The 12860-nt window shown below is 39.7% G+C and overlaps 1 protein-coding gene across 2 annotated transcripts in view; it reads left to right on the top strand.

Moving 5' to 3' along the window:
* Positions 1–7507, top strand: part of Spt5 (Transcription elongation factor subunit Spt5) — a 188025-nt gene extending 180518 nt beyond the window's left edge. For both annotated transcript variants that reach the window (XM_076199318.1, XM_076199317.1), the window contains exons 22-23: positions 349–455; positions 658–7507. In XM_076199318.1, the coding sequence (XP_076055433.1) occupies positions 349–455; positions 658–769 (219 nt within the window). In that variant the 3' untranslated portion in view covers positions 770–7507. The remainder of the gene's footprint in view (positions 1–348; positions 456–657) is intronic.
* Positions 7508–12860: the final 5353 nt, after the last annotated feature.

Consider the following 12860-nt stretch of genomic DNA (forward strand, 5'->3'; position numbering starts at 1 on the left):
TGTTTGAGCCTGATCTTGTCCCTGTCCCTGTTTATGTGGGGATGAAATGGGTGAGAGTTGATTTATGCCTTTGACTTTGTATACCTCCCTTGTAAGGTGGAAAAAGCTGTTGGTGTATATATATTTACCCCCATTGGTATATACCTGTTACAGTACTGTACAATATGGTAGGCTGCACCAAACTAACACATTGGGATCATGAATGTTAACCTCACAGTTGCAGAAACAGTAATGGTACCCAATCCAACATGAAAGACCCAGCAGATGCAAAAATGCATGTTGTTATATTTATCTCCTACCCAAAGCAATGATATGTAATGATTTTTTTTTTTTTTTTTTTCTCCCCAGGTGATATTTGGTGAAGATCGAGAGCAGACAGGTCAATTGCTGTCATTTGACCATAATGAAGGTGTCGTGAAGCTGGACCATGCTGAGATCAAGATGTTGCAATTGCGGTACCTGTGCAAAATGAAATAGAGACCTTACTCGTGAAATTAATTCACCCAGTCTATGACAATTACTTTACCCATATTGCTTATGCCACTGTATACTTGATGAAAAACTTGAATAGTTATATACAATATTCTTATTTTAATATAAGATTTTTTTTTCTTTTTTTTCTTTTCTTTTTTTTTCTTTTTTTTTTCTTTCTTTCAGGAATGTAATTTATATCTTTTGTGGGTGTAGTATATACATACATATACAGTACATGTATATATATGTACATTGCCAGTGTTATTATCTGGGCTTGAGGTTATGTCTTGGTTAAGGGGATAATATATATATATATATATATATATATATATATATATATTTTTTTTTTTTTTTTTTTTTTTTTTTGCCAAGTCATGATAATTGTTCTAGGCATAGGAATTGTATCATACCTGGACTCAACCTGTACCTAAATAATTTTAGGAAAAATGTTGATGCTTGTATCTGTAGAAACAACTAGAAAATTCATCAGTGCAGTTGTCCATAGCAATCTAGAGAAGTTTTGCTTTTGACTTTAATGACAAATTTTTGTCTTATAGCTGACATGGATAGGGTTTTATTCATGTTTTTGTCATTAGTGATAGGTTAGAGTTATGATCGGAAACTAAGTGTATATATATGTACATATTTTTACATTTATAGTATATCTTCCTGTGAAAAATCCAATTGTCACTGGTAGAGTTATCTAGCCGTGTGTAACCAAAAGAAGTGGTTCGTGGGTCAGTATAAGATTTGTAAAAATCATTGTATGGAAGGGATTAAGAAAGAACAGGAAATAATTTTCTCTCATTTCTCATTCATACCCTTCAGTGTGACTCTTATTCATCCCACACACTTCCGCCTCCTCTTCCATCATCATGTGTGAATATATATGTATGTTTGAATGAGGGGACAGTGAGGTCACCGATTAAGTAAAGCAGCCTGGCTGTGTGTCTACTCTGTCTTGCCACATTGCTTCTGACCCAGGCAGTGGGGAAGAGAAAGGGATGGCCCTTCATCTACAAGAAACTAAGATGAGAAGGAAATGGATGGTGAATGGGAGTAGGTGCATGATTTTGACTTGGCTACCTCCCTTATAAGGGGGAAGAAGCCCTTGGTGTATAAATAAATGCTTTTTGTGCTTGTGTAACATTTTGGAAGAGGTCTGTGATAAACACTGGGAATTGAGAATGGAAAAGAAATGGAAACATGAAGAGAATGAAATGGGGATGGAGAATGGTAGGAAAAAGAGAATGAGGAAGGTAAACTATAAACAAAAAAGTAAATCAATGTTGTTAGAGGAAGGGAGTAATGATTGTGGGAAAATGGAGACACAAGAGGGAAAGGATAGGGAGAGCAAAAGCAAAATGGTATATGAGGACTGAATGGAACCACTTTTTATCAAGAAATGGTAAGAAAAATCCCGGAAGAGTCTTGTGTTTGTAAGGAGAAAAAATTAAGGAAAGAATATTTGGTTTAGTTTTTAATAATTGTGTTTGGAAGGAGTGAACATGAAGAGTCGACTTAGGATGATATGGATGGATGGGGTAAAAGGGGCATTGGGAAAGAGGGGAATGTCAGATGAAGAAGGACAAGAGAGGAGGGAAGATAGGGGTGAATGGAGAATTGTTGTGTATGGATGATGCTGTGATGCATGAGGTGGAGTGGGTGGGGGATGGGGTTAGGGAGTATGTGTGAGAAATAAATTGATGCAGCCCAAAGGGATTTCTGCATGAGGGGATGGAGAAGGGGGGTTGCCAACTTGATAAAGCAACCTTACAGTGGGCAAGATGCAGGGATGACCCATCATCCAGGAAGTGCCAAGATAAGGAAAAGGGTGGAGGGGAGTGGAGTATGTTAGGGATGGAATGGGTGGGAGTGGTTTTTATGCCTTTGTTTTTTGGTTACCTCCCTTATACGGGGGAAAAAGCATTTGGTATATATATATGTATGAGAATCAAGTAGAGAAGAAAAGGTAAAAGGTGCAGATGGAGAGATGAAATTAGAAGAGGCAGCAGGAAGAGGAAGATGGGCAGAGTATTTTAGGGAGTTGCTAAATGTGATGGAGGATAGGGAGGGAAAGGTACTTACAGTGGGAAGCACCAAGAAAATGACAGTGATGAATGAGGAAAATAGAGGAGAAATAAGAAAAAGATGAGGTGTAAGCAGTTGTTAAAATGATGAGAGCAGATAAGGCACCTGGTTAGATGAGTGTCATGCAGTGCCTAAAAAAGGGAGGTACAATGATGGTGGACTGGCTGGTGAGGTTATTTAATGTTTGTCCAAGAGAAGATAGAGTGCCGGAGGACTGGAGGGGTGCCTGTATAGTTCTGCTTTACAAGGGAAAACCAGAAAAGTGTGAGTGTAGTAGTTTCAGAGAAGCCAATTTGTTGAGTATAGTTGGGAGGGTTTAATAGAGGAATAGGATAGGATCAAAGGGTGTAATTCATGAGGAACAGTGTGGGTTTAGGACAGGTAGGGGTTGTATGGATCAGGTTTTGTAAGGCAGATTGTGAGAAAGCTTTAGAAAAAGGCAAGGATGTTTTTTGGGCCTTTATGGAATTTGAAAAGGCTTATGACAGTATAGACCGGAAGGCACTGTGTGAGGTATTGCAGATATATGGAATAGGAGGAATGCTTTTAAGAATAGTCAAGAGTTTTTATGAGAATTTGGGAAGGTATGCAAAAGAAGGAAGTTAAAGATATTTGTGGGTAAGTAAGGTGATGAGATATACAAGAAGAGAGGATGGCAGTAAATTGGAAGTATTAAGTGAGAGAGACTGGAGGAAGTGGATAGCTTTAGATACTTGGGAGTGAATGTGCTAAGCAAGTAAATGCCTTGGGGGATTAAAAAGTGTAATAAGATACAGACATTTACGAATGGATGATAAGAGATTGTATGAAGGGGTGATTGTGCTGACAGCTCTGTATGGGGCAGAAACATGGAACATAAGAGAAGTTTAAATATGTTGAAGATGAAATGCCTGAGAAGTATGGTAGGGGTTACTTGGCTGAATAGAGTGAGAAATGAAGAGATAAAGAGGAGAGCATGGGTGGAAAGTGATTTGGGAGATAGTATTGATGAAAGAGTATTGGGATGGTTTGGACACATGGAAAGAATGAGTGAAGAAAGATTAGTAAAAGAGATGTGAAAGGCAGAGGTGGAGGGAATGAAAATGAGGCGGCAACCAAAAATGAGATGGATGGATAGATGGGGTAAAAGGGGCACTGGGAAAGAGGAGAATGTCTGTTAAGGAAGGAAAGAAGACAAGATAAGGGTTAGTGGGAAATGGTTGTGTATGGATGATGCTGTGATGCATGGAAGGGAGTGGGTGTGGGATGGTGAAGGAGTATGTGTGAATGATATTTTGATGCAGCCCAAAGTGATCTCTCCCTATCATCTATCTTTATGCATGAGGGGTGGGTTGCCTATTAAATGAATCAGCCTTGCTGTGGATGTGCTGTGTCTTGCTACATTGCTTTTGACCCAGGGCATTAGGCAAGGTACAGGGATTGTTGTTGTTGTTGTCGTTCCCTAGATTGTCTGTCCGAGCAGTCCCATCTCCCCCAGCCCTGGCCACCGGCTCTACGCAGGTACAGGGATGACCTATCATCCTGTAGGAGCCAAGATAAAAGGGAGGGAGGGTGGTGAATGGGAGTAGAGTATGTGGAGATGGAATGGGTGGGAGTTTTTTTTTTTTTTTTTGGGGGGGGGGGGGGATACCTCCAAAATCAAAGGCAACCTACTCCCAACCATTTTATCTCCACATATTCCACTCCCATTCACCATCCCTCCCCTCTTTTCTTGGCTCCTGGATGTCGGGTCATTCCTGCATCTTGCCCACTGCCCTGGGTCAAAAGCAATGTAGCAAGACACAACAAGGCTGCTTCAGTTAATCGGTGATCCCCCTTTCCAACCCCTCATGTAGAAAAAAAGAAGACGGGGAGAAATCTCTTTGGGCTGCATCGAAATATCATTCACACATAGTCCCTCACCCACCCATTTCATCAACCCTATCTCCCAACTTCCTTTCTCCTTCTCACTGCCTCGTTTCTCACCCTATCCAGCCTAGTAACCCCAATCATATTTCTCAGGCATTTCATCTCAAACACGTTTAAATTCTTCTCTTATGTTCCATGTTTCTGCCCCATACAGTTCTATCAGCACAATCACTCCTTCATATACCTCTTAGCATCCATTCCCAAATGCCTATTTCTTATTATACTTTAATCCCCCAAGGCATTTTCTTGCTTTTCTCAATCTACATTCTACCTCCACTCCCTTTTCTGACACATTCGCACCCAAGTATCTAAAGCTATCCACTTCCTCCAGCCTCTCTCCCTTAATCCTCATTTCCAATTTGCTGCCATCCTCTCCCCTTGTACATCTCATCACCTTACTTTTACCCACATTTATCTTCAACTTTCTTCTTTCGAACACCTTCCCAAACTCCATCACTAACTTCCTTAATCCCTCCTCTGATCCTGCTAAAAGTGCAGTGGCATCAGCAAACAACAACGGCTTATCTCCCATTTTTCTCCATTTTCTTTAACCATCTCCAGTCCCCGGACCATTACCCATATGTTTACCTTTCACACTACCCCATCCTTGACGGGACACCACGAGCTTAGCTCCCCCTTCCCAGAAGATACACACAGGTAAATCTATGAATTGAACAGCCAAGGTGACATAACACATCCCTGACGAAGTCGCACCTTTACCTCAAAACACTCACTCTCTCCATTTCTAATTCTAACACAGGCTCTACTCTTGTAAGAACTCTTGACTGCTCTTAACAGCTTTCCTTCTATCCCATATATGATATCTGCAATACCTCCCACTGTGCTTTCCTGTCTGCCCTGTCATAAGCCTTTTCCAAATCTGTAAAGCCCCAAAAAACATACTTTTCCTAAAGCTTTCTCACATATCTGCCTTACCACAAAAGTCTGATCTATACAACCCCTACCTCTCCTAAACCCACACTGTTCCTCATCAATTACTCCCTCTGTTCCTCTCCTAATCCTCTCAATCAAAACCCTCACATAAGTCTTCCCAATTACACTCAATATACTGATTCCTCTGAAACTACTACACTCACATTTGTCCCCTTTTCCCTTATAAAGTAGAACTATACAGGCATTCCTCCAGTCCTCTGGCACTCTACCCTCTTTTAGACAAACATTAAACCTCATCAGCCAGTCCACCATCACTGTACCTCCCTTTTCTAGACACTCTGCATGACACCCATCTAACCCAGCCTTACCTGCTCTCATCATTAACTTCCTCGATACAATGATGCCTATGTAGGTATCATGAGGCGTGAGTGGGTATATGAGGATGCCAATGTCGGCATCTTGATTATATTTATTTTGTAGTCAGGTTTTCTGTGTTTATTATTTCTCAGAATGAAAGAACGAGTAATACAATGATGACTATATTTCATAACATGAGTTGTGTGATACATTGTACATTAGGCATTTGATGCAGTGCAGCATCACTTTGGACACCCAGTACCAAAAAGAATATTAAGAAACTAGAAAGATTACAAAGAGCGACAACCAAACTAGCACTGACTCTCGCCGAACTAACATATGAGCAAAGATTATCCAAACTGAACCTACCAACTCTGGAACAAAGAAGAGAAAGAGGAGATTTGCTGACTATCTACAGAATAATGAAAGGAATGGAAGTTTTAGACAGGAATGACCTGTTAGTGTGGGACAACGGTAAAATGAGAGGACACGGAAAAAAACTGAAAAAAGATAGTTATAGAAAAAACTTTCAAAGGAACAGTTTCCCACACAGAGCGATTAATACATGGAACAAATTAGACAACAAAACAGTATGTGCAAATACTATACAAGATTTTAAGATAAAACTTGATGTGGAGAGATACAAAGACGGGTCACCACGAGCATAGCTCCCCTCCCGTATATTACAACTAGGTAAATACAACTAAGTAACTAGGTAAATACAAGAATTTGACTTGTATTGAAGAGGTTGATAACTGCTTTCACCTCATCTTTCCTTATTTCCCCTCCACTTTTCTCATTCCTTAAAAAAAAGGGGGGGGGGGCAAAGATATTGTAAGCATGGTTAATCAATTAATTGGTCCCATGACTTTCACTAAGTGGAAAACCTGCAGCCCACAGTGGTTGGCAACTGTCCTTGGACCCTCCCACAGATCTCTCTGGGAAGAAACTTTGAAGAAGGGAGCAGCCACCAGTTCTCTCCTCTCCATGTGTGAAAAAAAAGGATATAAAAAACACAGTTGAAGTTGAGAAAAAGAGATCTTAGGCCAGGTCCAGAGTCCAAGTATCAACCCCTCGGGGCACCTGATAGAGGTGGAGGAGTTGACTGAATTTGAAAATGGGCAACTTTGCAGTACATCTTGCTGGACCACCACATGCAGTTACCTATCATTGGTCCCTATGTCAATCAATCAATCCTTTGCCCCTGGTGTCTCTTGCTGAAGACCCACAGCCTCTGGATGGGACCATAATTCACTTAAAAAAGAGATATTGTGTCGTTGTCGGGGGATTGTTAGTGTAGGGCATTGTAGTATGAGGTGTTCTTTGTCTGTACAAGTATTAGGCAAATTTCACCCTTCCTCACTCACTCCTGCTTCAGAGGCAAGATAACCTACCATTGCATGAAGGATAAAGATACTGTAAATGAAAAAAAAAATGTATATGTGTGTTTATATATATATATATGTATATATATATATATATATATGTATATATATATATATGTATATATATATATATATATATATATATGTATATGTATAATTTATATATAATATATATTCTATGTTGATATCAATGTTAATAAATATATTTATACATGTAAATGTGAAATGCGTGTTTTTTGACACTTTTTGGAGCATGCATACAACATGTAGAACCATCGTCAAGATTTTATTGTATCAGTGCTGCTAGAAAGAGTAAGTTCATTATGACCAGAACCATTCTTATGTTTTCTTCACCCACATTGATTTATTATGATTTTAATAGAAAGACATATTCCCAAGGTGTGTGTTTTTATATCCATATTCTTAGACAAAGAAGCTGTCAGTTGTTGTCATATGCTTCTCTGTATGGTGCAGAAACATGGAACATAAGAAAGGAGTTTGAATGTGTTTGAGATGAGGTGCCTGAGAAGTATGAAAGGGGTTACTAGGGTGGATAGAGTGAGAAACAAGGTGAGGAGGAGAACGAGGGTGGAAAGGGAGTTGGGAGATAGGGTTGATGAAAGAGTATTGGGATGGTTTAGACACATGGAAAGAATGAATAAAGAAAGATTAGTAAAAGAGATGTGGAAAAAGTGAACATGAGAGGATGACCAAGGGTGAGATGGATAGGGTAAAAGGGGCATTGGGAAAGAAAGGAATGTCTGTTGAGGAAGGATGGTAGAGGACGAAAGATAGGGGTGAATGGAGAATGGTTGTATATGGATGATGCTGTCATGCATGAGGGGGATGGTGGTAAGGGAGTATGTTTGAAAAATAATTGATGCAGCCCAAATGGATTTCTCCCCATCTTCTCCATTTCTGCATGAGGGGGGGGGCACCGATTAAATGAAGCAGCCTTGCTGTGGATGTGCTGTGTCTTGTGACAGTGTTTCTGACCCAGGGCAGTGGGCGAGACGCAGGGATGACCTGTCATCCAGGAGGAGCCAAAATAAGAGGGAGGGATGGGAGTGGAGTATGTGGGGATGGAATGGGTGGGAATAATTTTATGCCAGTTTTAGGCTGCCTCCCTTGTAAGGGCGAAAAAGTCTTGGTATATGTATTTCATTATCAAGATTTTTAGTCACCATCTGGCCTAAATAATTATAATCTTCAACTTCAAAACTCACCATCAATTATAATCTTTTTATTTTGTACGTTTATTTTGAATATTACTTTGGTTTTACTGTCATTCATTTTTAAATGTACTTTGAGACTACTTGTTCAGTTTACCCAGCATATCTTGTAAGTCTTCTCTTTCTGAAATAAGAATAATGTCATCTGCCAATCTTAGGTGGTTAAAATATTTAACATTAACATTCAAGCCTTTATCTTCCCAACTACATTATGAAAATCTCTTCCAAGCAAGCTGAAATAGTCATGGTGAAATTGTATCGCCTTGCTGTATGCCTTTCTTGATCTTTATCTTTTCTGTATTTACCTAGTTGTATTATACAGGAAAGGAGCTATGTTTGTAGTGACCCATCTTTGTATCATTCGGCATCTAGTGTGTTCTTAAATTCTTGTATAGTTTTTGCACACACTGTTGCCTTATCCAATTTGTTCCAGACATGTGCCACTCTGTGTGGGAAACTTCTTTTTCAGACCTCTTCTATAACTTTTTTGAGTTTCTTTTCATGTTCTCTTGTTTTTCTTTTATCCCACTTTAATAAATCTTCTCTGTCAAGGACTTCCATCCCTTTCATGATTCTGTAAATTGCCAGTAGATATCTTTCTCTTCTTTGTTCCAGGGTTGGTAGTTCCAGTGTGGACAATCTTTGTTCATTTGTCAATTTTGAAAGTGTTGATACCATTTTTGTCATTGTTCTTTGAATTCCTTCTAATTTATTTATATTCTTTTTAGTACTGGGTGTCCATAGTGTTGCAGCATACTCCAATCTTGATCTTATCAGTGTAACTAATATTTTCTTTACCATTACCTCATCCAAGTAGTTATTGATCTTAGTAAATTGTAGGTTTCTCTGTCTATTTTGTTAATATGCTTGTCTGGTCCTTTTCCAAGCTAATTTTTTTTTACTTCCTTTGAATTATTGACCTAATATTCTATTTTTACTTTTTCCAAAATTGATTATACTACATTTCTTGATGTTGAAGATCACTTCCCACTTTTGGCTCCATTCCCAGACTTCATCCAGGTCTTTCAGTAGTGATTCAGTCTTTTTCTGTACTTCAGTAGTTTTGTCTCATCTACACCTTCATCCATGTCATTTATATATATGGCAAACATTATCGGAGCTAATACAGACCCTTGTGGGACTCCACTAATCATTTCTTTTCTAAGTACCACCCTCATTTTTCTCCAGTTCAAGAAATCTTCTATCCATTGTAATAACTTTCCTTGTACCAGGCACGGATCCGAGGGGGGGGTGAAGCCCTCCCCAAATTTGTTCTTCCATGAATCATTGTAAGGATGTCATTTAATCGATTTTAGTACTTTCTGATGTTTTGCCAGGTCCGTGGGTTAAATAAACTGACAGCATGTGTGCGGTATTTTGGCGGAATTGTGCTGTGTTTGGCATTTGTTTAATTCTATTTATCTGTTTTGTGCTGCACGTGTTGTAGGGTTGCCAGGGTTGTGTCTCAGTTGCGCCAAAAAGGGATAGAAAGGAGATATACCACGTTCGTTGGCCGTTTAACATACCTGTATTGTCACCTATATATTTGTTTTGTGTTGAAGCAATCAAGTTGAAGCAATCAATTAAGAAGTATCATCTGCAAACAGTAAGTATTGAGGAATACCACAGGCTAATTTATAGATATCGTTAATGTAAATCAAAAACAAAATAGTACCTAGAATACTACCTTGAGGTACCCCCATACTTACACCCATTAATCTCGATTTAACACCGTTAAATAAGACAACTTGATTACGATTAGATAAATATGACTGAAACATCTGAAGTTCAAAGTCTCTTATTCCGTACTCAGCCATTTTCATCAATAGAATATTATGATCAACTGTGTCAAAAGCCTTTTTAATGTCTAGTAAAACTGCGGCACATATTTTTTATTAGATAGTCAAGTTGCAATATATTAATGTAAGAGAGCAACAGGTATGTATGTTGAGTGGTTTTCACAGAATCCAAATTGATTATCGAAAATTATCCCATGGTACTCAAGGTAATCTACCAATTGCTCAAGAATAATGGTTTCAAGTACTTTAGACAATACCGGAAGGATCGAAATCGGACAAAAATTTGATACGTTTGATGTGGGCCCATCTTTATGGATCGGGTGTACTACAGCAATTTTTAGGACACTAGGAAAGCAACTCTGTTGAAAGCACAAAGTGATTAAATGCATGAGTAAATGAATAATTTTGGGAGCAGCAAGTTTAAGGATCTTTGTATTAAGGCAATCATAGCGGGTGTGCAGCTGTGGTAGTGCGAGAATACCCGCTCGCAAAGATGGTTCATTGTTTCAGTCATCGTCTCAACCTCGTCTTGACCAAGGCCTGTGACACCAAGGAGGTAAAGCTCGCTCTCCAGACTCTCAGCGAGGTGTATAACTACATCTATTCCTCAAACATGCGCTCAATGAGGTTTACTGAGCTCGTAAAAGACCACACATCCACGAAGCGGAAGAAGCTGGTCAGCCTCTGCGCTACTAGATGGGTTGAGCGACACGACTCAGTCATTGTGTTTATGGAATTCCTGCCAGTTATTGCCGTCTTTCTGGAGAATGAGAGCAACTCGGACGCGACGGCGGGACTACTACTAATAGCAATCCGAGAGCCGCACTTTCTGATTAGTCTCGCCGTCGCTGAGTCTGTGCTAGCTCACACTGTGGAGCAGAGCCGAGCCCTGCAGTCCCCTATGGTCGATCTAGTCTCAGCGTACGCTACGATTGGTGATGTGGTGACGCATCTAAACAAGACCCGGGAAGGTGCACTGACCAGCTTCCAGGACATCTTCAAGAAGGCAGAGGGGCTCCTCCAGGAGATCGGTTCATCACACGACACCATTCCTGTACCTCGAGTTTGCAAGCGCCAAACGCAGCGAGCGAATTTACCCTTCCAGACAGCTGAGGAGTATTACCGAAGATCTGTATATGTCCCATTCATCGACCATGCATTGACTGAGCTGCAGACCCGGTTCGGGAATGATACTATTCCTGTTGGCTTCAAGATCAAGAATCTGCTCAGCAGCGCTGACGGAGATGTTACTGCTGTACTGGAAGCGGCAAAGGTTTATGAGGCTGACATCGAGACCTTGATCCTCGTGAAGGCGGAAGCAGACCGCTGGTATTCAACAACAATGAAGTTCGAATCCATTGGAGATGCCCTGGCCCACGCCCAGACCCGAATGTATCCGAACCTGGCCAAGCTCCTCCGAGTTTTGATCACGCTCCCAGTCTCGAACGCAGAGGCCGAGCGTTCATTTTCAACCCTGAAGCGACTGAAGACCTACCCAAGGAATACTATGGGTCAAGATCGCCTCAACAGCCTGGCGCTAATCGGCGTTCACAATGAAATCAATATTGAAATAGTGTAATCAATGTATTTGCCCCAAAAAACAGGAGGTTGATGTTCGTGTGAGATCCCATGAACATTGCTGTGTGTTATTAATGTAATTTAGATACTTTTATTAACAGGTTCAGAAGTTCATACACGTTTTTGTTTGTATTTCTGTTTTTTAAATCTACTTTTATTTTTTATTACTTCCATGAGTCCATGTGCACTAACACTACACACGAATCCTGCAATAATTTCTCTCTATGTGAGAGTATACGCGTGCCAGTGCCTCATCACTGATTAGCACAAGCGTGTAACAATATAAAACGGATATACATTCTATTATATATGTCTAAAATACAGAAAAATCTGAAAAACATTATTAAGTAAAGTATACCTCAGACATCTGATACATCAGACTACTCAGAGGAAGGAATTCAGGTTAGCCCCCCCCCCCCCATTTTTATCCTGGATCCGCCACTGCCTTGTACACCTATTATTTCAGTTTTTCTTTGTAGCTTTTTGTGTGGTACTTTATCAAATGCCTTTTGTAAATCTAGGAAAGCACAGTCGGCCCATCCATCCCTTTCTTGCATTATTTCTATTAGCCTTGAGTAAAAACAAAAATCAAGTCAGTGGCACATGATCTTCCATGTCTAAAGCAAATTATTTTGGATTCAGTATATTATTTTCTTCCAGATGTTTAATCCATCTACTTTTAATAAATTTTTCACACATTTTGGTTATTGTGCTTGTAAGGGAGACCAGTCTATAGTTTGTTGGGTCTTCCTTATCTCTCCCTTTATATATTGGTACAATATTTGCATTTTTCCAATCTTTGGTACCTTACCTTCTTTGAGTAATCAGTTATCTTATGTATTTTGTCCGTTAGTTCATCTATACATTCTTATAGTATCCAATTTGCAATTCCATCTGGACCCGTGTAATTTTCTGACATCAAGGTTTATTATTTGGTCCCTTATTTCTTTCTGTGTCACAATTATTACTTTCATTGGGGGGGGGGGGGATTCTCTGTCCTTCATCCCAATTTGTAAGGGAGACCAGTCTATAGTTTGTTGGGTCTTCCTTATCTCCCCCTTTATATATTGGTACAATATTTGCATTTTTCCAATCTTATGGTACCTCACCTTCTTTGAGTGAGTAATCAGTTATCTTATATA

The sequence above is a fragment of the Oratosquilla oratoria genome, chromosome 16, assembly GCF_046742065.1.
Source record: "Oratosquilla oratoria isolate Oo_2021 chromosome 16, ASM4674206v1, whole genome shotgun sequence".
In the NCBI taxonomy this organism is placed as follows: Eukaryota; Metazoa; Arthropoda; class Malacostraca; order Stomatopoda; family Squillidae; genus Oratosquilla; species Oratosquilla oratoria.